This window comes from Ambystoma mexicanum, chromosome 3p, assembly GCF_040938575.1.
Source record: "Ambystoma mexicanum isolate Mex_15411 chromosome 3p, UKY_AmexF1_1, whole genome shotgun sequence".
Classification (NCBI taxonomy): Eukaryota; Metazoa; Chordata; class Amphibia; order Caudata; family Ambystomatidae; genus Ambystoma; species Ambystoma mexicanum.
In genome coordinates this window covers 548,491,738-548,519,248 of record NC_090925.1, presented here as the reverse complement: position 1 = coordinate 548,519,248, position 27,511 = coordinate 548,491,738, and the positions used below count along the sequence as shown (strand labels likewise).

General features: G+C 47.2%; 1 protein-coding gene across 2 annotated transcripts in view; it reads left to right on the top strand.

Annotated features, from left to right (window-relative positions):
• CSE1L (chromosome segregation 1 like) overlaps positions 1–27,511 on the top strand; it is a 1,325,092-nt gene that overhangs the window by 402,765 nt on the left and 894,816 nt on the right. For both annotated transcript variants that reach the window (XM_069651279.1, XM_069651278.1), the window contains exon 14: positions 10,563–10,624. In XM_069651279.1, the coding sequence (XP_069507380.1) occupies positions 10,563–10,624 (62 nt within the window). The remainder of the gene's footprint in view (positions 1–10,562; positions 10,625–27,511) is intronic.

Genomic DNA, 27,511 nt, shown 5'->3' with positions numbered 1-27,511 from the left:
CTTCTCTCTACTAATGACGCTCTTTCTACTCTATCCTCTTCTCTCTCTCCTCCAGCTTAGACCAACTTTACCCTCCCTCCCGCAAGTCTGCCCAACCCTGGCTTTCCTCTCACCTGTCTATGCGCCGTCTTATCCGACGCCTTGAAAGACGCTGGCTTAAACATCGTTCACCAGCCAACCAAGCCTCCTACTTCTCTTACCATTCCCTTTACGACTCCTGTATTAGCTCAGCCAAATGTTCTTAATTCTCTGACCTTCTCCACTCTCAAACTTCTCATCCTAGACAAATCTTCCAAACCCTAACTCGTCTTCTTCCCCCCACCCCTGACCACTCTATTAACTCTCCCCTCTCGCCCTCTTATTTCGCCGACTTCTTCTCCTCTAAAATACTCACCTTAAGCCAAAACATTCTACTCTCCCCCTCCATCTCACTCCACCCCTTCCTCCATGTCTAACTTCACCCCGTCTCTAACGGTGACCTCTCCCTCCTCCTGTCCAAAATTCACCCTACCGCCACCCCCTCTGATCCTTTACCCACTCCTTATTCCCAAAATCTACCCTCTTTTCATATCTTCCCACCTCTTTCTTCAACATGTCTCTCCACTGCAACCTTTTTCTACAGCCTTCAAACACGCTACCATCATCCCCATCTTGAAAAAACCCTCTGCTAACCCTCTCCTAGCTTCCAACTTTCGCCCCATATTTTACCTTTCCTCTCTAAGCTCCTTGAATGACTAGTCGATTCCCAACACTCAGCTTTTGTCTCTAACCTCATCCCCACTACTCAATCTGGTTTCCGCCGTATACATTCCACTGAGACTGCTCTTACCTCTGTTCTTAATTCCCTTCTCACTGCTCGCTATTCCAAACACTCTTCTATTCTCATTCTCCTTGACCTCTCTGCTGCCTTTGATACAGTCAATCACCCCTTCCTCCTTGACACTCTATCCTCATTTGGTCTCAAAGGCTCTGTTCTCAACTGGTTTTCCTCCTACCTTTCCACAATCGCTCCTTTGCCGTCTCCTGGGGCGGCTGTCCCCCACCCCCCAGTCACTCCCTTGACTTTGGTGTTCCCCAAAGCTCCGTACTTGGCCCCTTCCTCTTCTCATTTTACACCTCACTTCTTGCCCCAATCATCTCTTCCTTTGGTATCTCTCACCACTTTTATGCTGACGATACCTAGCTCTTCCTTTCCTTCTCTTCCTTCACCCCTGACATTCACCTTAAACTCTCCTCCTGTCTCACCGCTATTAAAACATGGATGTCCTCCCACTTTCTCACTTTAAACTCTGACAAAACTGAAATCTTACTCTTTCCTGCGAATACACTTCCTCCACCCATGCCCCCTCCTTCCATCCTCTTTCCCCCCACTCATCTCACCATCTCTGCCTACACTTTGACTCTCTCCTTTACCCACCATATTTCTTACCGCCCGCGCCTGTCGCTACCATCTTTACAACATCTGTAAAATCCGTTCCTCCCTACCCTAACCGCCACCAGACTCTTAATTTCCTCCCTTATCTTCTCCCGTCTCTTCTACTGCTCAGCTCTCCTATTGGGCCTCCCAGCCTCTCATATTGCCCCCTTCAAATCCCTCTGCCACTCTGCTATTCGCACTCTCTGCTCTCTCTCTCCTTTCGACTCGTCTCCTCTTTGCTCTCCTCACTTGGCTGGCTCTCGTTTCACTCTCAACTTAAATTCAACTTCCATTCTTGTCTTTAAATCTCTTAATGATCTCGACCCTACCTACCTCGGCTCCCTCCTCTTTCTACTCTCACCCTGGCCACCTCTGCTCTGCTGACCTCTTCCTTCTCTCTGTCCCCCGCCCCCTCCCTACGATCCTTCTCGCTTCCGTTCCTTTCAGCTCCCACTTCATTGGAACTCTTTACCTCTCCCTATCGGTCCCATCTACTTACTCTTCCTTCCGCTCGTCCTTAAAATCCCACCTTCTTCAATCCCCCTCCTGACAGCCCTTCTGTACTTCCTCCCCTGTTCCTGGTTTCTACCCAATGAACTCGGCAAATTGTTTTTCATACTGTTCTTATTTGAATCATGAATTGTATTCTACTGCTTCTTATATATTCTTGTTTTTTAATGTAAAGCGCTTTGGCATAAAGCGCTATATAAAAGTTAATAAATACAAATACCTTCAAAGAAGCAGAGATGCCGTTTGTTGTAGCGCAGGACCCGCAGGGCTTGGCCCACCCGCAGAGGAGCTTCCAGCAAGAGACCAGCCTTCAGGAGGTGCACACACTAAACCACCAGGGACGATTAATATTAAGAGCCTGCAGGAAAACTGCAGGGTAAGGCATTTACCCATGGACTATTTGTTTTCGGGCCCTTAATGTGGCGAACCATGCAGAACCAAGGGGGCTGTGCTTAAGCCCCTTTTGAAAGTTTCTGCTGCCCACATGCTCCTGACAAATGGTTAAATGGATTGGTCAGGGAGAGCATCCAGTCGTCGGAGGGGCAGAGGGTTGGAGATTTAAGGAGGAACAGGAAAGAGTTTAGTGTGGGTTTAGAAGGGTGAGGTCAGAGTAGGAGGACTAAGACTCGGGGAGTTGGAGTGTGGAGGTTGTCGTAGGAGAGGCCTACTGCAGAGTTGATGCGCATGAGTAGTAGTGAGAGAAGAGTGGGGTAGTGGTAGTTGGAGTAGTGGTGAGTGGTAGGGAGAAGTGGTAGATGTCAGATGGTGTGGTAGTAAGAAGGGAGGTAGTGGTAGTAGAAGTGGAGAAGCAGTAGTAAGTTGATGAGAAAGTAACATTGCATCTAAGGTGGAATGAGAAATTGGAGGGCAGCAGTTTGGCGGGAGGCGAATTGAGAAAAGTAGAGTGGATGGTCAAGGAGAGACTGAGTGCAAGTATTCTGGACGATTGTAACATTTCGTGTAAGGCACTGATACCTAACCCCTACACAACATTAAGCAGGGCTTGACAGTTGGAAAGTCTGAGGAAGATGGTTAGCTGATGTTTTAGGGAGACCACTTTAATCTTGGCTCTAAGAGAATGACAGTAGGGGTTAACAAGCCCTGTTCTAACTGGGATTGCTTTAGCCTGGGATAGGTTTGGGGGTTCCCCAACAGAGATGAACTCTTACCTAGGCTGGCTTCCTGTTAGGGAGAATTCTCTTATAAAGCTGATTTCCCAAACCTAGTCAGTCCCCCAGCAGCTTTGCTGGATTTTTGGGGTTTGTTTTTTTCTCCTGCTAAGAGTGAGACTCTTTTCCTCCCACTCTTAGGCATGATTTGAGGTATGTCTTTGACTTATTGTGTGCTTATGGGCTATGGGGTCTTTTACTCCGTAGGGTATCATCTGTTTTAGTGTATGTGTTATACAGCACCCTCAGTGCAGTAACACAGGGGTGTCATAGTGACCCCCAAACATAGACTCAATGCCCTGGGACTGACTACTGTCTCCCAGGGCATGTAAAGTCACCATTGGCTTTACTAGTCCAAAATTGTGAACAGAACCAGTACAAACCATCATATTGTGGAAGTACTGGAAGGGGTTAATTAGATTGCCCCTGGGTCTGTTTCCAAGGGGGCACTGTCCAATCCCCCCTTGTCGAGAGTCTGGCTGGTGGCAGTTGTTACCAACCGAAAATATTCCACCGGAATATTTCCTATGGGATTTTCCCATTGATTTTAAACGCACCACTTATTTGGTGCAATGTTGAAGATACCGCTGGTTTATTATAAAATTACCGGTTTGGACTTTATGCCAGAACTCGTTTGTCTCCGTCTCTGTAACTCCAACAAAGGACGGGCCCTTTGTTCCACTCTTTGGCGGGCTTCTCCACAGAAGCCCTCCAAATGGTGCCACTCTGTCTGGGTTCCACAGGATGTGTGGGTGGGGGAATTGGCACCCTGGACTACATTGCCTTAGCAACCCAAGTCGCACTCTGTTCTGATTGGCCCAGTGGTGAGCCGCACGGCTCACTACTTGGCATGTATGAGTGACAGCTAGGCTGTTGGATGGGGGTTTTTGTGCAGAAAAGCAGGAATTTTGGGACTGGAACTTCAGAAGTCGCCACAGGACCTAAGAAATCCGAAGAGGGGAGAAGCTGAGCCATCTGCAACGACGACACCACCGGTGGAGCCCTGCTGCAACGACCTCACCACTTCCCCAACGACAAGAGAAGATCTTCTGCTGTAAGAGTCTTCCCCCCCCTGAGCTGGTGGGATCGACCAGATCGTCATTCGCCTTCCAGGACGTCCCTTGGTCGAATCGCCAGTGCCAAGCACCCCGGCCGCCGGATAGCGAAGCTTCACCACTGTGACCGTGAATAAAAGGAACGCACCTTTTAACTGAATGAACTCCGCGGCTGGTCTCATCCCTGGGCAGTGCAACGACTCCATGTTTCTTCCTCGACGAGATCTTCTCTTCCCCTGGTCGAAACCACAAACTGCAGCCGCTGCCAGGAACAACTTCCACCGCTGGAGCTTCCTCACTTTTAAAGGAACTGTGTTCCACCTGGCCTCCCTTTCTACGGTTTGCTAAAGGTGACCCTTAAATCCTTGGCTTTCCAATTGGGTTGGCCCCCAGACCTTCTAACTTTACCTTTTGTATCAAACCTCTTTTGAACATTCTTGCAAATACTTTAGTGCATTTTAAACTGATCTTGGGTACATTCCGCCTTGCTCCATTTAATGTGGCCCTGGCCTATGAACTTTGGCTCTACAGTAGACTCTGCCTTCACTAACTTGCTCTGGTCTTAAAGTGCTGAACTGTTTTATTTTCATGACCTGTCTTTCTTGCTCCCTTTTACTTAATTATTGGAGTGCCGTCTAAGTTAGGCGCTCACATCTGTTTGTACAAATAGTGGTGTTTTGACCTAGACTTGTCTAATAATTATTAAGGGAGGTGTGTATACTTTTCTGATTGTTTGAACTTGCTTTGATCTATAGTGCCTAGAATATTTCCTAAAATGTGTTTTAAATAAATAACTATATACTTTTTAATATCGAGCTCTGGTCAATGTTTGCTTGCTCTACTGTGTTTTTAGCCCTATTGTGTATCCTCTGTATACAGCCCTACTCATCTTGAGAGAAGTCTGACTGCTCAGCCACAGCTACCAGGTAAATCTGGGTGGTAGACTGCTACCAATTGGGTTTACTGCTTACTCCTGTAGTCTTAATCTTTTTGCAGTGGTCCCCAAGGGAGCTGCACAGGATTCTGCCTAACACTTCCCTTCTACTCCCAACTTAAATGTCACTTCCTTTGTCTTGTCTTTAAATCGCTTCATGACCTTGCCCCTCCATACCTCTCCTCTCTTCTTTCTACACCCTCGTTCCCTTCGTTCTGCTGATCTCTTCTTACTTTCTGTTCCCCCACCGCCTTGTGCCTCTTGTCAATTCCGCTTCTTTCAGCTCCTTGCCCCCCTACACGGGAACTCCCTACATCTTTCTATCTGCTCCTTCCGCTCCTCCTTGAAATCACTCGTTCATTCCTCACCCTGACACCTTTTCCCCTTCACCTTTTTATCTCTCTAGTACCCAGTCCTACTTCTCTTTATCTTCCCTGTCTCTCCTTTAGATTTCCTCTCTTCCTTCTACTCACTTTACTCCCTACTCTCTAACTTTTCCTTCCTTCCCCATCCCCTCCTCTCCTTTCTCCTCCTATGCAAATTGTCCTACATACTGTTTTTCTGGTTTGATTCATGTATATTATTATTGCTTCTACTGTTTGGTGTATTCTTGTTAAACTGTAAAGCATTTTGGATTAAAGCGCTATATAAAAACAATAAATACAAATACAGATGAGTGAGAGAGAGGCACGGCCTTGGCTCCAATTTACCCAAAAGCGCTTTTGGCCTAAGCTTTCTGCGATTCCACCAAAGTCCAGCATTCTTAGAAGACCAACAATAAACACCCTTCAACAATAAACACCCTTGAAACAGCTGGAGGTGTCGGAATGGTTCCTGTTGACAAACCGGCATAACAGATCTGTTTGAACTTTGTGTGTTAATTGCAAGTATTAATTGTTCCTAGCTTCTGGAGGGTTGCTGTGACTGTTCTGGCCATTCTACCACTTGGGGAGTCAGTTACTCAAAGGAGAGATCCTGTAAATTAATGTGGTAGACATGACACCGTAGCAGCCCTCAAGTCAACATCCTATACACACAACATCCTAACTGCCTCCATATACCGGCTCCCTAACTCAAGGCACCTTCCCCATGACCCTCAAGACTACAGATCCTCCCCCTTATCAAGAAACCATTACTGGACCCTGACTACCTCTGCAACATCCGCCCCATCACAAATCTTCCCTGCCTAGTTAAGATCCTCAAGAGTGGAGTAGTCCCGCAACACATCAAAGCCAACAACCTCCTTCAACCTTTTGGCTTCAAATCCAGATGCAGCACACAAACAGCAACCATCAAGGTAATCCATGCCCTTTTGTTAAGATGGATTTCCAAAACTTAACCCAAGGGTATATTATTTTTGGGAGGCCACCCTATGATGAGTTTGTGTTGGCTAAAATGTATGTCTCCAATCAAGGTAAGGTAACAGAGCAGCGTGTATTATGTTACGAGGGCATTTGCATTCTTGAAAGGACGAAGCAGATTAGAAAATCAGATGCTCTATTATTAGGAGGGCTTGAATTCCATATATGAATAAATAACATGGCCAAAGAACAAGTGAAAATCTCTTGGCAAGGAGATCTTAGGGGCTTGCCACACTTCGTGTCCCTTTGCGCTATTTTGAAAAGTGCATGGATAAAATTACAAAAACACTGTAGTACCATTTTCACTGCCACCAGCTCATCCTATGCACTCTGTAAAAGTAACCAAAATGCTATTACAGTTAAAGATACAAGGATACAAAGTATGCTTATCACACTTCACTTTAAGGTGATGGAATTTTAAAAATACAATAAATTCACAAAGGGGGTGTGTCTCTCAGTACTGATGGTCTAATAGACTGATCTTTTTCCCCAGAAGAATGAGCAAAATGGAAGTAAAGCATAATACTTTAGTTGCCTCTGAAGTGTCAGGTGAGGAATCCAAACACAGCAAAAAGCAAGGGTGTCCCATAGGATCCTATCGGAGAAAAGCCGCAAAAAGGAAATCTTTCCGAACAAGCAGAACACTTGTTTTGGTAGGGCAGTCCTCCAGAGCTTTCTGGTAAAGGTGATGTCCTTGCTCTCCTCCTGATTCACGTTCTCTTATGGGAGTTTATTATGGATGAATATTCTGTGGGAGGGAAGGAATCCATTAGAAGAACAAATTACTACCTCTAAGCAATGTTCCTTCTGATGGGTGTTTCTCCCATGGATTCCAAATTGGCCTCCCTACCCGCCTCACTTGGCAGATAGCTAGTACACCTTCGGTTCCAGGCATCCTCAGTGTCAAAGTGCTAGAAAAAAGGTTGAACTGGGGGGGGGGGTCACATGACGCAGCACGTTGATATATACCTGCCCTGATGTCCTGTCTGGCTCAAGGAGTGTCGGGCGGAGCCGACGCAGAGCTGCACTGCACCACAAAAGTTTCTGAAGATTAGCTGTGCTTCTGATGGGATATCCCAGAAGTGTAATTTGTGGTGGGAACACCTATTAGAACATTACAGCGAAGAAAGTGGTGTGTTCTTTTGCAATGGAAGGACTTTTAATGTAGGTCATTATAATTGGGTATTATTTTGTACTTGTTTATTTCAACTATGTATTCTGAAATTGGTTTAATACTTGTACTGACACTGGCACAACGTTTGTGCTCCCAATTCATATTATTCCTTGTTTCTAGGAAATATTTTCTTTTTGCATCTTTCCCTCTATAGATTCCTATGAGACTTCCATTCACTTTCCTATGAGACCCCCATTCACTTTATTTTGGACCTTGTCCTTACTTTTTGGATGTCAGTAAACCCTTCTGCTTTATTTCTCTTGCCTGTTTTGCTCTGTATTCCTGTATTTTTAAAATTGCACACATAACCTTGCAATTTTGTAGCCATCTAACGTTTTATATAATGGCTTTTTGGGTACTTTGATTAAGACAAGCTGGTGGGAACTGTGTAATTTTGACGGTTTTTGTGATTTTTCTTCTGCACTTTGCATTTACAGCCAATGGCTGCTAAAGGTGGCTAGCACCCTAAAATGACCATGCCGCGAGATTTTCACTTGTTCTCCCACCATATTCTATGGTTTTCTTCCTGCCTTCTCTGGTCAGCAAGGGTCTTTTTTGGAAACCCCTTTCCCGGGGAATGCTGCTGCTTCGCGAGCAAGGGGCGCTTACTGTGTGAGAGGCGGAGGGGGCTGGGACTTTCGGGGCCCAGTCTGTTCTCTGGCATCCAAAAGGTCTGTTGCTGGACGGATCTGATGACCAGTGGTTGTCAGTGATTGTACAATCCTGGGCTGTATGAATGTTGCAGATCCTTCCAATTGGTGGGCTTGCACCCAGCCTGAATCTTGGACAAAAGGGGGGCTTGTGCAACTGTTCAGCACATCATAGTCAGAACCAAGACTTGGAGCAGCCTGATGACCTGAGGACAAGCCCTGAAGCTGGCCAACATTGACTCGAGTGATTGGCCTGATGAAGCCCTGTTTCTCTGCTTTTTTTTATTATGGTATTTATTGAGCACGGACCTAGCTTCGAGAAGCAACAGAGTGCTTTACAGAAGTAAACAACAATACAGACATACAACAGAGTGATTTAGAGATATACAACAGTACAGATGCATAACAGAGAGCTTTCTAGAGGTAACTGAACAGATATACAGCTAGGGGTAGGATACAGAGGGGCACAGAGGCGTACAGCTGTACAGAGAGGAGAGGGGTGGACGGTGTCTAGCGAGTCAGGTGGTGTGGGGTGGGGGCGACATGATTGCTTAGGTGTTAAGGAGAGACTCCTTGAAAAGGTGGGTCTGTAGTTCTGCTTGATCTCAGGATGCCCTCATTGGTGCTTGGAGCCCTGGACCGATGGGAACAACCAGTCTCGACCCTTACTCGAATGTGTGCCTTCTGAAGCTTCCCTGGACCAACCGTTGGACTGACCAGCTCTTTCCTGGGCTACCTCGCTGTAGCAGTTGTCGTTCTGAGCAGAGCCTTGCAACTTTGCTGGTATCCAGCTTGTGCCACAAGTCGCCTGTCCTTGCATTTATAGCCGTTGCACTCCAGGGGAGGCTGTGCTGGAGCTGCTCCTATGTTTTCTGCTGTACGATCACCTGTCACTGCCGGACCGTGGTGACTTTCGTTGGGATAATACTTAATCCTGTGAGGTGTCCTGAAGTGGTCTGCACCACTGAAGATGTATCTTTCATTGTTGGTCTTCAACTGGAAGTGATTTCTGTGCAGCCCGACTGACTAACTAAATTCTTGGGTCGAAAGTGACCTCGACACCTGCAACTCCTGGGCCTTCCTCAACTGAATCAGGGATAGAAGATTGTGTCCCCAACGGATTCCGAAACCCGGCAGTGGCATCTGGAATAATCAAAGGCAAGGGGTATGTTAACAGACTTGCTTCCGTCTGCCACCCCCCCCAGTTCTCTAGAGGGTATCATTGGATGTATAATCCTGACCCTAACTCGCTCAGATCGGACCCCTGGTGGTGAAACCTGGGTTAAAGATCCTTTCCTATTGAATAGGATTGAGATCAGTACGTACTGAACTTAAATACTTATCCAAGTTTGAAAACTTTCTAAAAGCACCACCACATCCCACTACATAATTATCAAATACCCTTGACTGAAGAAGCTATATATTGGAACATGTGGCTTTTGGGTGCAAGGCCCCCTGCGGTCAAAGGGTAGTACTTATTAAGATTAAGGGAAGCTGTTGTTGTGTTGGTTATGCCTGTAACTTTTAAATCCTTAGTATGTAATAGAAGGCCTAATAACTATTTTTATGTACTTACTGTTTATCTTTAATTATTGGTGTTGCTCTGAGTGGTGGTCTCATTGTAGCCCTAGACCACACACTTTCCTGAGACTAAGCCATGACTATTCAGCTAGTTTACCTTGATTGGGTTTTTGCTAACCTCTTTCTTCCGTGTTTACCATGGAGTGGCTGATTTTGGAAATCAGTCTTAACATGCTTTGCTCATTATCAGTACTGATGACGTATTCACATAAATCCCGCATAATCATCCTGCAACTTCAATAAAGCTCTGGATGTGCATGCAAGAAACACATCTGCATACGCCAACACTGGCACCCTTGTTCCCATCCACGGTACGGTGGCCGTGGACAGCTCCAGAATAGTTTGAATTTGTGTAAAAGTTCAATTGAAGGAGGGGGGGTTCGACACACCCTTGATGCAAACACGATGTATCCTAACCCCCCCCCCCCCTCCCCATATCGAACTACTGCACATGTTTTGGTTCACAGCCCTTCACTACATTGCTTAAGTGTAGTGATTCTCAATGTGCTTATTTTATCTGTTGCTGTTGTCAGCCGTAGGAATTAAATAATGTATTGATGGTTATTCTTAGCAACGTAATGAAAAGGCATTTTTGCTAAATGGCCGAAAAGATGGCTGCCATTACCCCATTAATGTTCATAAGGTAGCAAATAGGAAGACCATATGAACATATACTTGCAATTGAGCACATTTTTCATTTTTATTTTATAGTGAATGAATTTCCTGTTCTCAAAGCAGATGGTATCAAGTATGTAATGATTTTCAGGAGTCAAGTAAGTGATGTTTTGTTTATACTTTCTAAATTGATCTGAATAAATAGATATTAGACTACTGTGTCTTCAGCTGTTGTGTATTAGAGGAATAATTTTAGCCTTTGAGCTCGCTTATGTTATTGCAAAAGTCTCTTGCTGCTGTCTTTTCTTAGAGAAGATTACTGGTTAGATGGACTCAAGTTTGAAACAGTTTGCAGCTGCAACCACTTTCTGTATATCGTGGCTCCCCGTTTCTCAGTTGATACGTATTGTTTGACGTCTTAGATTACTCACTAGAAAACTCCAGGGGGAAAAAGCTCGGTGCACCCCTTTACGAGAAGAACAAAAGGTTTCTCCAGCATGGGGTCTGGTATGGATTCACATGCTCATGAATATTCCCCGTCGTCAGGCTGGGAATCCTCGGTAAAGAAAAAATCAGTATCAGTTTTGTTTCTGATCTCTTTCTTAGTATTAACCAATCACTGATCTCTGGGTCATACTTCCCCCAGCCAATGACTGCCCTCTCCCTAAGCCCCGCCTCTGGCAGCCATCCTCAGATTTTTACCGCATGCTCTAGTGTTGGGAGTCCTCGTGCTTTAGCTCTCGAGTTTTTGCTGCGTTTTCGTGCTTTTTCAGGAGATTTTCTCATTTTTTCGGTTTAATCGAGCCTCAAGCTCCACCGTTTCTACTTCGGATAATGGGGACCCGTTTTGGATTTCTTCTACGCCCCTCAAGGGTGAAGTTTTCGTCGAGTTTACGCTTCTTGGAGGATTCCAGAAGATCTGCAGCCTACCTCAATGGACATGGCCCAGGACAAGGGAAGCTCGACGCCCGGATCCAAGCTGTTCAGGTGCTGCCCTGGATGCGGATTACAAAATGTTTTCAAGGAGGACGAGCATTCGCAATGTCTCTACTGCCTTCATGAGGACACGACTCACGTGGAGAAGGACTGTGCGTTCTGCAAGAACCTTTCGGAACCGACCAAACAAGATCGTCATTCCCGCCTCACCGCCTGGCTGGAGAAGGGCACAGCAGATGAGAAGGTGAAGAAAAAGTCTGAACGGGCTTCTAAGTCCTGTGAGGGCGCCCCGGCGATGGGGGCCCAACAGAAGGCCAAGCACCGCAAGTCCGCGGGCACCGGGAGCGCCGAAAGGTCGGGCTCTTCGGCTGCCAGGCAGGGCGCGACTTCCCTGGCACCTTCAACCACGAGCCAGCGCTCTGGTTCGGGGAAGAGGAAGTCCGAGAACCTGGGTAAGCTGCTGGAGCGGCCCCGGTCGATCTCGAAGGGACCCGAAGGGGAGCGAGGCGCTGACCCCCCCCAAGGCGAAGGCCCAGGACGCACCTAAGGTGGTGAGGGCTTTGATCCAGCCGGCAAAGGCCTCTATCGAAGTGGTCCCTGCGACCCTGGTGAAGCCGGCTGAGACTACGCCAGTGGAAACGGCCTCTGGGCCCAGAGTATCCCTGCCACCGCAGAGGGAATCCTCTTTCCAGCCCATCGTTAAGACCCCCGTGAAGACCCCGGCGGAAAAAGGGGACGGGGGGGGGGGGCGGTGGCCATTACAGACTCGGAATCAGCCTCTGAGGAGGATCTGGTGGAAACCGGGAAGGGCCTCAACGAGAAGTTCGAGAAGGTTCGATCCCAGGGGACGGTCCCCGCTGATGTGATCGAAGATAGCGACAATGGCGATGAAGAGGGCCCAGTGGAGCGGCCATCCCGTCCGTCGCATCCATTACCCGAGCCTCAGGATAGCTCGGTGGCCATTTTGTTGGCGATCCAATCCTTATGTACTGAGATGAGGACGTGATTACCACGGACCCCGACAGAGGATCCAGAACCAGGCCTGTCGGGAAGCCCTCCGAAGAAGCGGAGGAGAGTCCACCCCGCTCCTCTCTTCGTGGCCGCGAGGCCTGTGGACCCCACTTCACCCTCGCCGGACCCTAGAGAGGATACGCCGACTGATACAGCGACGGGGACAGACGACGACGATGACACAACGGACATCCCGTCATCACCCCCCGCCCCGCCCTCGGGCTTCTCCACCTGACGAAATTGGCTCCTTTCACGCCATGATAACCAGGGCATCCGAGCTCTTCCAGCTCTGCGCTGAAGAACAGAAAAAGGAAGGGTTTCTTTACCAACGACGAGAGGCCAAGAGGAAGACGGTCCTCGTAGTGCCGTTGCTCGACGACATCTGGGACGAGCGGCTGGCTACCCTCAAGAACCCTTCCACGACACCCGCCAAGAGGGACAGGTACGAGAAGAAGTACCGAGTCCCCGATGCCAACCCCTTGTGCCTCAGGGCCCAGCCCACGCCGGACTCTGTCTTCTCGGCAGCGGCCAAGAAGAAAGCAGCGGGTGAGGCGGCTTTAACTTCCCCGCCGGACAGCGAGGGCAAGAAGTTGGACTCCATGGGACGACGAGTCATCTCGTCGGCGGCGATGCCGATTAAGGCGGCCAATGCCTTGGCGAGCTTTGGTGCAAGATGGCTCCCCTGCTAGACTTCCTATCAGACAAGAGGGCTGAGGCCCTACAAATTCTGCAGGAAGGCGAGGTGGCGTTGGATCACGCCATAACGGTGGCAACGGACATTGGCGATGCCGGATTTCGCCAACTGGGCACAACAGGGTTTGCCCCCGACGACGAGGATGGCTCAATGTGACGGACTTTCGCCAGGACGTCCAGACCAGAGTGTTGGATATGCCGTTCGACGGCAACAACCTTTTTGGGAAGACGGTGGATGAATTGCTCCAGGCCATTAAGACTGACTCGGAGACGGCCCGGGCAATAGGGGTACTTCAACAACGACGACCCTTTCGGAGCTCCGGAGGCATACAGGGTGCCTCCAAGGGATCCAGCGGTGGCTCTTCTACATACCGCCAGGCGGCCCGCTCCTCTTCCCAGGAGGCCTACAGAGGTCACGGCAAGCAGCGGGGATCCCTCCGTCGTCGTCAAGGAGGCCAAGGCGGCAAGGCCTCCTCCAAGCAAGACTGACCCGGCCGTGGCGTCGGTCCCCCACCCCGGTGAGAGGCCGGCTGACGAAGTTCGTCAGCGTGTGGGAGTCCATCTCCACTGACCGTTGGGTGCTGGACACCCTGGCCAACGGGCACTTGCTAGAATTCCAAAAGAAGTGTCCTCGCATTCCTCCCGTGGCCAGGAAGGAGAATCGCGTCCCTCAACTGCTGTTGGAGGTAAGGGCGATGCTCAAGAAAAGTGCCATCGAGCTCGTCCCCAGGAGGTTCCGGGGCTCCGGAGTGTACTCAAGGTACTTCCTCGTCAGAAAGAAGACAGGCGGTTGGCGCCCCATCCTGGACCTGCGTCGGTTAAACAAATACATCAAGGAGCAGAAATTCAGGATGGTCACCCTCCAGCATGTGCTGGGACAGCTGGAGGAAGGCGACTTCCTATCGTTGTTGGACCTGGAGGATGCTTACTTCCACATCCCCATTCTAAAGGGCACAGGAAGTTTCTCAGGTTCGTGGTTCAGGGACGCCACTACCAATTTAGAGCCCTGCCGTTCGGGTTAAAGTCGGCACCCAGGGTATTCACCAAGTGCCTGGCACCAGTGGCAGCACGGCTGCGCCTGCAGGGGATCCACGTCTACCCCTACCTGGACGACTGGCTAATCCGGGCAAGGACAAGAGAACTCGCCGTTGAACACACAGCGAGGACTGTCCGGCTGCTCACGGAACTGGGATTCGCCATCAACTACCCCAAATCCCATCTGGTTCCGTCGCAAGTAGCACTGTTTCTGGGAGCGAAGCTCGATACAGTGGGGCAATTGGCCTCCCCGTCGGAGGAGAGGACGAAGGCCATTCTGGGCAAGGTGCGGTGCCTGCTAGCCAAGGACGTGGCCAGGGTGAGGTCCATCAAGTCCCTCCAAGGGATGATGTCCTCATGCATCTATCTTGTACCCCTTTGCAGACTTCGGATGCGTCTGCTACAGGAGTTCCTCGACGCCCGCTGGTTTCAGGCGACGGGCTGCTTTAAAGACAGGATCCCTCTCGACGAGGAGCTCCGTCGGGCGATCCTATAGTGGGGTACCCGTGCGCACCTCACTACAGGCACGGACTGTCAGACCCTGGCATTTCAGGAGACGGTGACGACGGACAACTCTCTGGAGGGTTGGGGGGGGGGGCACACCGGAGATCTCCACGCAAGAGGCCTTTGGCTCCCGGAGGAGAGGTCTCTCCACATCAACATTCTGGAGCTCCGAGCAGTGTTCTGGGCGCTCAAGTAGTTCCTTCCATCCCTCAAGGACAAAGTGGTCAAGATCTTCACCGACACCACCACGATATTCTACATACGGAAGCAGGGAGGCACCAGATCCCCAGCCCTATCCAAGGAGGCCCAGGATCTGTGGCACTGGGCCGTCGCCCAGGGGATGTTTCTGGTTCCCTTCCACTTGGCAGGAATAAAAAACACCATCGCCGACTCACTTAGCAGGGAGCTGCGCTCGTGCCACGAGTGGGAACTACGTCAGGACCAGGTGGATCGGCTCTTTCGACGATGGGGCAAACCCCGGATCGACCTTTTTGCGACGGCGACGAACTCCAAGTGCCAGAGGTTTGCCAGCAGGTTCCCGCAGCCTAGCAGCATGGGCGATGCTTTCTCGTTCCCTTGGGACGGCGTGTTTCCATACGCGTTCCCGCCGTTGCTGCTCCGCCTCATCAACCAGCTCAAGTCCAGGTGCAGAATGATCCTCATCGTACCAGCGTGGCCGAGGCAGATCTGGTTCCCGGACCTTCTGGACTTGTCAACGTCCCCACCAGTCAAGCTGCCGGCTGACACGGATCTTCTCTCCAGAGAAGGGGGTGCCATTCTCCATCACGACCCACAGTGGCTGAACTTGCAGGCCTGGCTCCTGCAGCACTAGAGTTTGGAGGGTACAATATCTATGCTGACTGCAGAGAGGTTCTTGCAAAAGCCAGGGCGCTCTCAACTCTCAAGTGTTACGGTCATAAGTGGAAGAGGTTCTCTGTCTTGTGCCGTGCACAGAAGATTAATCCTCTGCGGATTACGGCCCCTCAAGTACTGCTGTACCTACTGTCGCTGGCCAAAGCCGGACTGGCTCACGCCTCCATCAAAATACATCTGGCTGCCATCTCCCGATATACCAGGACTACTGGACGGGCGTCCTTGTGGTCTCATCGCCTGGTGAAGGAATTTATGAAGGGACTATTCCGATCGTTCCCGCCGGTGAAGGCTCCTGCCCCGGCGCGGGAGCTTAATGTGGTGCTGACCAGGCTCATGGGGGCCCCATTTGAGCCTATGCATTCGGCGCCTTTGAAGTTCCTGTCATGGAAGACAGCGTTCCTCGTGGCCATCGCCACCTCACGACGAGTGGGGTAGATCCAGGCCCTATCTTGCAAGCCTCCATACTTGACTTTTCATGACACAAGGGTGGTGCTGAGGACGCACCCCTCCTTCATGCCCAAGGTGCCGTCGGACTTCCACCTCAACGAGCCCTTGGTGTTACCAGTTTTCTTCCCGTCGCCTTCGACGCCGGCCGAGAGGACTTTGCACTCGCTGGATGTAGCTAGAGCGCTGAAGTTCTACGTGGACCGCACAGAGTTTTCGGAAGACGTCACAGCTGTTTGTGAACTTTGGGTCTATGAATCAAGGGAAGGCTCTCTCAAAGACTTCCATTTCCAGATGGCTCTCCGGCTGCATCATGCACTGTCACCGGTTGGCAAACCGACCGCTGCCCGGCCGTCCGAGAGCCCATTCGACCAGAGCGATCGCTGTTACCATGGCGTTCCTGTCTGGTGTGCCCCAGCTGGACATCTGCAGCGCTGCTACGTGGAGGTCGATGCATACCTTCACAAGATTCTACTGCGTCGATCGGGACTCCAGGGAGGAGTCCAGGGTCGGCCAAGCAGTGCTGCGCAACCTGTTTGCCTAAGGTGAGCCTGGTGAGGAGGTAAGAATTGCTTAATGTTGAGTTTTGGATGTAATGCTTAATGTTGAGCCTTTGCCACCTCCCGTGTTTGTGCATGTGTATATGGCTATGTATTCTCTTATTCATGAGCATGTGAATCCATGCCAGACCTCATGCTGAAGAAGGAACAAGTTACTTACCTGTAACTCTTTTTCTCCAGAATGGGTCTGGCATGGATTCACATGCAAACCCTCCCGCCTACCCCTCTGCGGCTCTTCACTTTGTCATACTGCCACTTTGCGTGCTACCAAATCTGAGAATGGCTGCCAGAGGCGGGGCTTAGAGAGAGGGCAGTCATTGGCTGGTGGCAGTATGACCCAGAGATCAGTGATTGGCTACTACTAAGAAAGACAGATCAGAAACAAAACTGATAGATTTTTTCTTTACCGAGGATTCCCAGCCTGACGGGGAATATTCATGACCATGTGAATCCATGCTAGACCCATGCTGGAGAACAGTTACATGTAAGTATTTCCTTATTTTGTATACAAATATGAAAATAGTGACAGGGTTTTAGAAGTCCACTGCCGCAGAGCCCTCTGTATTCATCAAAGCAAACATTACATAAGTGTAGAAATCCTCATTCATGACTCATTCAATATACAATATTCACGCCTAGAAACACTGTTGTACAGGAGCATTATAAATGGCTTATCATATCCCCCACCCTCATTGGCTAGCGCCTATTTACATGCTAATATTCACATATAGACCCCTCTGCGATTGGCCGTGCCATCTTCTCCATCTTCACATGCGGGTGGCGGCCTCTTCACCTGCAGTTGCTGTTAAGTGATTGGTTAGACTATAAAATGCACCATCCTCTCGTCTTATTCCTGAGCTTCTGGTAGTTCAAATAGAATTACCATTATTCTGGCTGTTGATTGGTGTCCTAAATCTCAGCTCGTGTTTTGGCAGCTCAAGACCTCAGCCTTGTCTCCTTTGAGTATGGCTTTCACTCTGCGCCTCAGCCCTTCTCCCATTTGGCTGCTCGCATTTCTACTTAATTATACAAAGTTCTAGCTAGATACCTTTTGCATGTGGGTTTAAATGCATGTTTCCTACCATGCCTGGGAACTGGAATGTTACTATCCAGCGAGAGAAGGTGCCTTGTTCTGTTTTTCAACACAGCCTGTAAGGATTTGTGCCTATTCAAGTGCAGTGGGTGTTCATGTTAAAAATGTCCCGTGCATGCAATTTATTCTACATGTCACTGTTGCAGGTGGGCCGAAAAGCTGGGTGAAAAAGATAGCTGTCACTTTAAGAGTTTTAGAAGGGGAAGAGCCTATGTCACCCGTGTGGCCCACACCTTACCTTCATGTCACCAACGGTCGACACACAGTTTCCGTTTTTCAGCCTACTTTTTGTTGTGCTGTGGTGCCTCCCTCTATGCATGCTGTATGCGACAGGCTTGAAGCAGTGCATCCTTTGCCAGAAGCATTTTTTAGCGGCTGATCCCCACCATGCCTGTGTCCGCTGTCTGGCTATACATCATCCGGTGAGTACCTGCATATTTTGCTGTGGAATTCACCTGAGGTCTCTGCGGACTGCTTCTCGCCATGTCCGAGCTGGGACCGGTACGGAAGGTGACCGAGAACGGGTGGGAGGCTGATGTCGGCAAGAGGGCACTATACCTTCAGGTGAGGTACTAGTTTCGGCACTGGCTGTCGGTACCCAAGGGAAGACTGCCTCCTCAGTTCCAGAGTCTTCACAGGACCGTTCATGGGGAAATCCCTGGCGTATTCACCTGAAAGTACCTCTGGGTGGGAAAGCACTAGTCCCTCCAGGTGGGAAATGGCTACAGAAGACCCCCCCCCCCTCCCCTCAGGACCGGAATAGTTATTTACTCGAGACAAAATAACAACGGTACCGACAAAACACTCTATTGCCTCAGTACACCGAACAGGCAACGGTACGTGCAAAGAGGCTCGTGCCGCCGGGGGTGATTCGGTCCAATCCGATTCCCCTGTACCGGACAAAGCCAAGTCTGCTTCTGCACATAAAGCTTCTGGTACTTCGGTACCGAAGGAAAACGTTTTTCCCTCAACTACCCCAGTTGAGCTTGCACGCTCCTTGGTACAGAGGGAAAACTCGTAAGTCCTCTCATAAGAGGCATAAGCACGCTCATTCATGATCTAGTCCAGTACTGAATTCCCCACGAAAACACAAACTGAAGAAATCTCCTGTGGCTTCTGTCTCGGGCTCGGTACCAGAGAGCCAGAAAGACAATTCAACTATAATTTTTGACTCGAAGACTTTGACGCTTCCACATTTTTTACTGTACCATAAGAACAATTGTTCAGCACTCCTGTAAGAGCTCACACTTTACGTTTTGCCTCAATTTTCTCCTCAGTCTGAGGACAATTTGGGTCAACCTACACTGGTGCCATCACAACCTGCACCCAAACTGGATCTAACTAACATTCAGGTTCCTAGACCAGTGGTGTTAAACATTTACAAACTTAGCAAACCACTTAATAGAGCCGACTCTTCTACTTCTCCTATCAGATTGGAAGAACCGCTACCTAGCCCTTCTCAAATGGCAAACGACATCACTAACACTGTGCTGGAAACAATGCTTCCTGAGTCCAAAGTCTTGGCTCAATGTATCAAGGACAAAATGTCCCCAGGACTACCTCAGGGATAGGTTCCAGTCGGCCCTACTCTTGACCCTGTACCGGCACCAGTGGACAATGGACCCTGCTCCTCCACCCAAAAAACAGAAAATGTCAAAGGACACTGACTCCGATTCAGAGGAGGACACCACTCATTCACCTTCTAAGGTGTGCCATAACATTGTTACTAAAGCCATGCAAGCTCTTGAAATCCTCCCAAATGATAATCCTGAAACGGCTGTTGTTTTTGGGAAACTGCCATCACAACAGTCTATGGTTCCACTGCCCATGGAATTGTCCGTTATGGAGCAAGCTCTGCGAATGCTGGCATTCCCAACCAGTTGTGAATGGAGGGAGAGCCCAGACTAAGAACCTGAATCACCATGAAGGTAATTGTACATATTTAAATAGTTTGGGAGGGGCTGTGAGTTGAACGTGCATCCTAACAAAAGCTAAATCGGAATGCATTGTCCATGGGTACATTTGGTCATTCTAAAAATATGGTACACATTAATCGAAAACCACCTTGAAGATTCTAAAACCCAGCAGGCATGCCATTGAAGGCCTCAAATCGGTGTCCTGTCAGATTGGACATTTAAAGGTAGGCACTTCTTGCAGGTAAGATAATAGGATGATGAAGAAAGATATGGATTAATCATCCTCCAGTTGATAATCTATTCTCCTTATTTAAATAAAAGATTTTATGAAATCCATCATTATCTTTGGACATCCTTTTTATGTTATATGATCTGTGCACCTCCTTTCCTCTGCATCATTACAGAACAGCACCTCCATAGGAAAAGGCATCCAGAGTTCACGTGTATGCACTCAATAGCAAAACTATTGTACACATATCAGAAAAGAATGCACAGATGATGAATCTTCTGGTGCATTTGGGTTACTTAAACTTCAGCCTTCATATAATCCAGGAGAGTGGGGAGCAGGGGATGATTGTTACCCCTATCTCTAATGAAATATTCCTCAACATATTGCACCATAAATGTTGGATTTCAGTACAGGAGCACACACGATTAACACATCCTATCTCATTGCCCAACACAATATTGATTCTGCTCTCAAAATGTGTAAGTCGATAAGATGATAGTTGGACTTTGTAATTAATACGATTATGGGTCTGACCTAATAGCTATGATATTGGGATGGATTTCAGCAGGTTACAAAGCATCTTCCATTTACTCAGTCATCCTCTCGCCCTACATTATTGGTCTGTCTTCATTAGGTCAAGTAAAAAGTTGGTGGGCAAGGGGGTTGGTCTGATCGAGGACTTAGATTTTCAGCATGAACTTTTATAGATTCACTTTGCAAAATTTTCCATTTTGTTATTGAGTATTCTTATTTGGTATTCTGTAAAAGATTTATTTTGTGGGAGTCGGCCTCAATGTACCAAATGACTTACCAAAATGCATAAACAATAGTGCTTTTCTCCAAAATCTGGATTGGTAGCATAACCTATGTAGTTGTCAGCAAGGAAACCACAAAGAGAAATGAAAAACAATAACTGACCATCCAAATCGGTGCCCATAATAAGAGTTGAAGAGCTTTAAGTAAAGCAGATTCAACCAATCCACTCCTATGAGAATGTCTAATTTTGCTTTATCAGACTGTTTTTCCAAAGGTTTATTTGTTTTTTTTGGGCAGTGGGGAACACTCAATCAAGTACTTTCTTTGGTTCAAAAAATACAAGTACAGATAGAATAAATTATAAATGTTTTACATTACCAATATGTTTAAACAGTAACCGCATGAAAACTAAAACAAACTAAAGACTATTGGACCACAGTAATTGGTCCACAGTAATTAATTGCTTAATGTTATTTGTCTTAAAAGCAGTTGCTCAATTTAAAGTATGTGGTTCCTGTCAACTGACCAAGTGACCTGTCCATGTGTGTTAACATGTTTTTTGCTTTAGTTTTTTAGCTGCAGAATTCCGGGGCGCACAGTGCACACTCCCTACACACTTTTCCCCATCCCATATTGCCTCTCCCAAACATCCCACCCTTGCAGTTGATGGCACAAAATGTGGTACAAAAAGTGCAGTAAAAAATTCTGTGGTGACTTTTCCATGTTAAAGAAAGGATCCCAACATATGGTTTAAACCATTGTCTTCCAAAGGATTACGTTGACCCGATGTAGCTTTTGTGATCAAGACCAGATCTCTCAGCAAGAAAACAGGGCCGCTTTTATTTTTGCCTGAATCAGGGCATCATTATTTCAGTTTTCCATCCAAGAACTGCATATTTTCACAGCTTGAACCATCCACACATCTAATCTCCATTTTGAAAATCTATAATGATTCAGCTCTTCTAATTTCCTTCTTTGTACTGTCACTGCTGAAACAATGGTAGTACAAATAACTTTAGAAAATGGTTGGTTAGGGTCAGTGGGAGAGTTTGGATTCCCCCAAAAACCTCCATGCACCAATGCTGACTAAGATAGGTTTGCGTTTTCAAAATACTATTGATATGGTGTTCATAGATCACCTGAAGTGTGCATATAGTTTATGTATTTTGCATTTTTATAGCACTGTGGGATGTATTAACCCACATGTGCTCTGCCCTGCGACACCCTTGTGTTCTGATGGTGCCAGAAATATCAAAGCGGCCGTAAAACCCTTGTGCGCGCCAAAACCTATGGAAATCGCGCTTTACAACACGAAAAGATGGCTGCCAAATCTACCATGCATATTTTCAGTGGTGGAACGGAGATCTCGCTCCTGAAACATGTCACTGGGCTTCGCAGCAAGTAAAAATGGAGCACAGAGGGAAAAAACAGTGCTTTGCTGGAAGAAATCCAAAATCTTGCTTTTAAGTCCTTTTTTCTTGGTTGCTGAAACTGCAGAATGCCTGCATAAAACACCCTCAAACATCCAATATTCTTGCTGGGTGCTACAATTTGTTCAGTTAAAGAAATCATTATGAACATGCAATGTCCTGGAAAGCTGAATTTGTCATCAAAACGCCCACAGCAAAAGTTTGCCTGCCAGTGAAATCTGTCAAAATCTGTCAATCTGGGCGCAGTACCCGCGGCCGCCTGTATTACAACTGTCAAAAGTTGCATGATGAACTTTAAACTTGTACAACTGAAATCTAATGTCTGAAAACGAAGTGACCAGTTATTGAGAGTAACCTAGATTGTAACTATTTAAATCCCATGGTTTAGAGTCGGGAATAAGTCTTCTAGATGCTTGTTTTGAAATTACAAGTTTGTTTTAAACAAAGAAAAAAATGGAACAAAGTGACATTGAATTTAAACCTGCCTAAAAGCAATCCAACCAGTCCAACAGCTTCCCCCCACAGAGGCCAGGCATCTCCCCTCCACCAGGAAATCACACCTATGTGATGAATAGATTAGGGGAGGAGAAGTTGGGCTGCAAGAGATGGGGACAATGGACTTCCTCCAGCTCAAAGGAGTGCCAAGTGTGAAGGGACGAAAATGGCCTGGGCCAGAAGGAACTGGGAGGAGACTGCTTCTGAGCTGCAAGGAGGAGGCGGAGACAAACCACCATTTGTTGCTTAACAAGGGCCAAAATCACATTTAAAAAAGACTGATAATGTAATGTGTAAAATTGTGAGAAAGATGTAAACAGATTTGTGAATCAAATTTTTCGTGGCACGTTTTAAGAGGCACCAGAACTCTGTGCTATGTTCTGGGAAGTAACAGTGGAAATTATGGTTTTACACCAAATTTATCTGTCAAGCATGAAACTTCACAAACTTATGCCCATGTTCAATGTGCACATTTGTACACATTTTCGGATAAACTGAATATTGTGTTCCGGACAAAAAAGGGCGAAATTCTGTCAAAAGCAGACCCAAGATCTTACAGCGACTGGGTTTGCAGGAGTATCTGCTACACAAAATATACATATTGTATATATGATTGCTATAGAGATTGCGCACATGGAAATATGTATTGTATTAAGAGTAGATTTTGTGGTCAAAAGGCAAGGGGGTCGACGCTAGGCCTGTAAACCCACATCATGGTGACGCCCTCTTTTCTCCTCCAATCAAGGGAGAGAGGAGACTGGCCAATCCCGAGAAAGGGGGCTCGCTTAGGATAAGCCAGCACACACACCCCTTACCATAAGCATAAATAGAGACACCTGAGGACTTAGAAAAACACACTGATTCACCCACTAATGGATTGCTGGCGGAGCACCCTGCTAGAGAACATCCACCTTCCTTGCTCCAGACTCCAGAAACTTGAAAAGCAGAAAGGCTCATTGCATAGCTGCACCATTCTCAGCTAGGCCTTAAAATTCTGGAAACTAGAACCAACCCCAGAAACCTAAGGGGAACAAAAGAAACAGCCGGGCTGTGCTGTAACTGCTTTCCTGCTAAAGAATTATCTTCAAAACCAGGAAGGGCAGATTAAACCCAATCCTGTGCCGTGCTGTGCTGATCCTGTCCTGTCGTGCGGTGACCAGAGCGCCTTGCTGATTGCAGACCCAGTCCAGTCCGGTGTGCCCAGCAGAATCCCTGACCAGAAATCTTGACGGACCAGAATCCCTGACGCTTTGTTCAAAACATATATAGTGAGTATCCATAGTATAGAACTGTGTCACTAGCCTATGTACCTGGCTTCCCGGTCAATCCCCATCTAAATCCATCTATCTTGTCTTTAGAACCTGATATTGTTAGGGGTAGTTTTGAATTGTCTGAGTTTCTTATTTGTATTCTAAAATCATAAATCAATAGTGTTGTGAATAAATAAATTGAATCCCAGAAAGAAATTGATTATCCACCACGTGAAGGGTCCCTGGCCAGGATTGATGGAGATTCATGTGTGGCATTCTCTTTTTCTATAGTCATAATCTAGTGTAAAGAAATCCTTTTTTGTCATTTTAAAGGTGCATCCTTGTTTTCCCTTTCTTGCGCCCATCTGAAAAAAACGACCTCCACTAAAACGTCCATAAATTCCTCAAATGTTTTGCTAGAAACGTCTGCTTTTAGCTAACATCCATAGCTTCCAAATCCCTATAGTTCTCCCGCAATCGTGGTTACCGTGTGCGGAAAAGTTTGCTGCAAAGTTTGTTTTAGGAAATTTCGGACACGTGTAAAACAGCTTTTGATTGCACCCAACCTCAATTTTAAGATTTCACATTGTTCCTTAGTATTAAATCATTGCTAGTGTTTGTCTGCAACTATCTAAAGCGGCTCCCATTAGAATTTAAACAATTTCAGCAATTTAAACCATATTTAGTGTTTTACCCAATCCATTCTTAAGATCCCTTTAAAACCATTTTGACAGTTTGCCGATCAATTCTGTTTCTCTTGTGCTGCTGTGGGGAAAGTGGGATTGTTAGCTTGTTTAAATTCTGCATTCCTAAATACCTGCTCTCTCTCCTCCTATCTCTTTACATTGCTTATTGGGGGTTGAGGGGTGTGCAGGGAGAAACAGTAACCACACTATGTGATCTGAACGCACAAGAGTATTATTTCTGTGCTGAATTGTTTTGCTCACTATTGCTCCTTGTGATTAAAGAGATTTCTTAGTGTTACATCACCCCGTTGGTGATTATTGTATACCCATTAAACATAGTGTGATTATATTGTGAACTACATAAATATTTTAACTTTGCAAACCAGCTTGATTCCTGGTTCAGTGTGACCAGGGGGGGGGGTTCCAAGAGAGGGGCGTGATATGAGTGGTACATCGTTCAGAATAAAATAACCTTTAGACTAAAATAAATAAGGATTTCAGTTGTGCATTACATGCTAGGTGTTGACTTAGGTGAAGTGCTGGATTGAAATCTCTTATAGCACAGTAACCTTGTGGGCATCAAGGGGGTGGTTACAGTTGCAAAGATTACAGAGGAGCATCCAACAATACATTAGAATGTCAGCAGATTGCAGAAGACAAGCAGTTGAGTTCTGGTAAGCTGTGCTTGGCGGCTGTCTGTAGTTTACAGATCTTGAGAGAATAGCCAAGTTTTGAGGTGCTGGTGGAATGCCCAGTAAGAGTGCTCTGATCTTGGTGGTAGTGGGAGGGCATTCCAATTCTTGGCGGCAATAACCGGGAAGCGGAGACTGTTAGAGGAGTTTTCCTAAAGTCCACTTGAGCTAAGACTTCCCTACTCTTAGTAGAAGTCTGTACTACGCAAAGGATCTTGGTAGAATGGCAGAGCACCCAGGCTCATCATAGGAGGAAGATGTGCGCTGTAGGTAAGTACAATGAAGTACAATAGTCCAAAGAAACACTTAAACTTTAAATGTTATATTAAAAATATACATTTATTTACACAAGGAAGGTAGATAAATACTTATTTCACTTAACCAGCACACACAGGAATTCTTACTACTTTTCAAAGGTGATTACTTCACTAGTAGTTGCGGTTACAATTGCGAGAGTTTGACACTAATGACATTTCTACTGTATTATTGGTGCTACTCGTGTTACTTCAGAGATGTACAGTAATTGTATTTAGTTAGCAAAACCACATAAAATAAAGTCTTTAGGAAGGAAGTAGGTTGGCTAAGCACACAGCAGCAGAGCTTAACGTTCTAGAGACACTTTTCCTAGCTTCTAGCGCTTTCAAAGTCCAATCCCCACTGATACGTAAAAGTTAGTGTAGGAGTGGAGCCACATTTTTACAAAGTAGCAGAATGGCAAAAGTTCCATAGGACACTTTCAGTTTCTAGGTTTAGATTACTTTCAAGATATGACAAAAGTTCGGAGGACCCTGCGAAAGACTCCCTAACGGGACACAAGCTGGGAAGCTTAGGTCACAGGTAGACTGGATACCTCTTCTTGGTTCAAGGTAAGTTATACCTTTCACCCCACAGTAAGTTAGGTAAGAAGAAATGAATGTAGCTGGATTCTCTGTGCAGCAGCGACAGACCCAGTTTGCCGATTCCTCAGTTTATTCGCCCGGTCGATCTTCACTTCTGAATTCCTGCACTCTCGTGAGGGGACTTGGATGAGTCGGATCATATCTCTGGAGCTCACCAAAGTTCTGTAAGGATTCCCCCTCGCAAAGACGTTGCACTGCAAATGGGTCGGAGGTCTCCTGGTATTCGCAGTCTGCAGCTCTAGAAAGGCACATCACCTCGGGAGATGGCTCAATTTGTAGTTTGTCTCCGGGCAAGGTGGTCCCACCTGCCAAAGGGTAGGAGGAGTCCTCTTTGGAGTTCCTCTGTTAATTAGAAAACTGGGTCAAGACAGCAGTGGTTGCTTCAGTGATTGGAAGGGTCTTCTCTGGTAGTCTTCTGCGGTTACTTCAGTTCCAGTGCTCGACTTACCTTTCACCTCACCTTTTATTTGGTTTTCCCCACACACTCTTCTGCAAACTCAGCATTTTACCGAAAGGTGCGGGTGGATGTTCAATCGGGACAGCCAGCCCCCGAGCCGGAACTGGATCCATTCAGGCACTCTGGCAGACAAAGGGCAGGGGAGTTAAAAACTCCTCCCCCACTTCCTGCCTGCCCAGACAATGGAACCTAGGCGGGGACACCCAAGGGAGAGACCTCTCCCTCCCAGAATGGTAGATGGGCTAACAAAAGACAGCCACACGAGAAATGGCGAAAAAAAAGGCAGTAACAAATAGCACAATAGTTGGTAGAACACGTTCACTGCCACGAGCCTTAACTGTAGGGTTGTCACAGGAGCAGAGAGAAGGGGGATATTTGGTATGCCCTTAGCACTCCACATAAGGTGGTGTGTGCTAATCTCTCATAGGATGAAGTTTTAGGAAGGATACAAAGTATCCCTCTATTTTTAAGAATTGTAGTTAGTAAGGATAGCGAGCTGTGTACTCGCAGTGTTTGAAGTACTGAAGCGAGGTTCTGCCTGTGAGTTTCAGACTGCTATATTATTTCAAGGACTTTGATCTGTCCTCTTTCTGTTTCTAGCTGTACAAATGATTCCAAATAAACACTGGGAGCACTGCGCGGTGTGCTCGCAGTGTGTTTGGTGCGAGGTGACTGTTGACCCGTGAGAGCGGTCCCGTAGGTAAAAGCTTTACTTTACCTCCACTGCTCAATATACGCCAGTAACGTGCTGGGCAGCTCTTCGACACGAGAGGTGACTGTGCAACTGAGCTGTTTGGTCTGAACTATGCTGTTCTTGAGAAGCTAGCACCAGCTTGAATGACTTTAGCTGCCGCATAACCTTAAGTTGGACTCTACAATATTCTCTCTTGGTAACTGAAAGCAAGTGCTTTGAAACGCTGGGGCAGAGGAGTATACGCCTTTACAGCAGGAGCACCATTTGATTGAACTGCACTGACCACTAATTGTCGCAGCTTATACACTAGCTCCCCTCTTTGGTGACTGTGGAACTTGTTTCTTTGAGCTATTGAGGGGATTACAGTGGTAGTCTGCTGCGGTTCTTGGTGC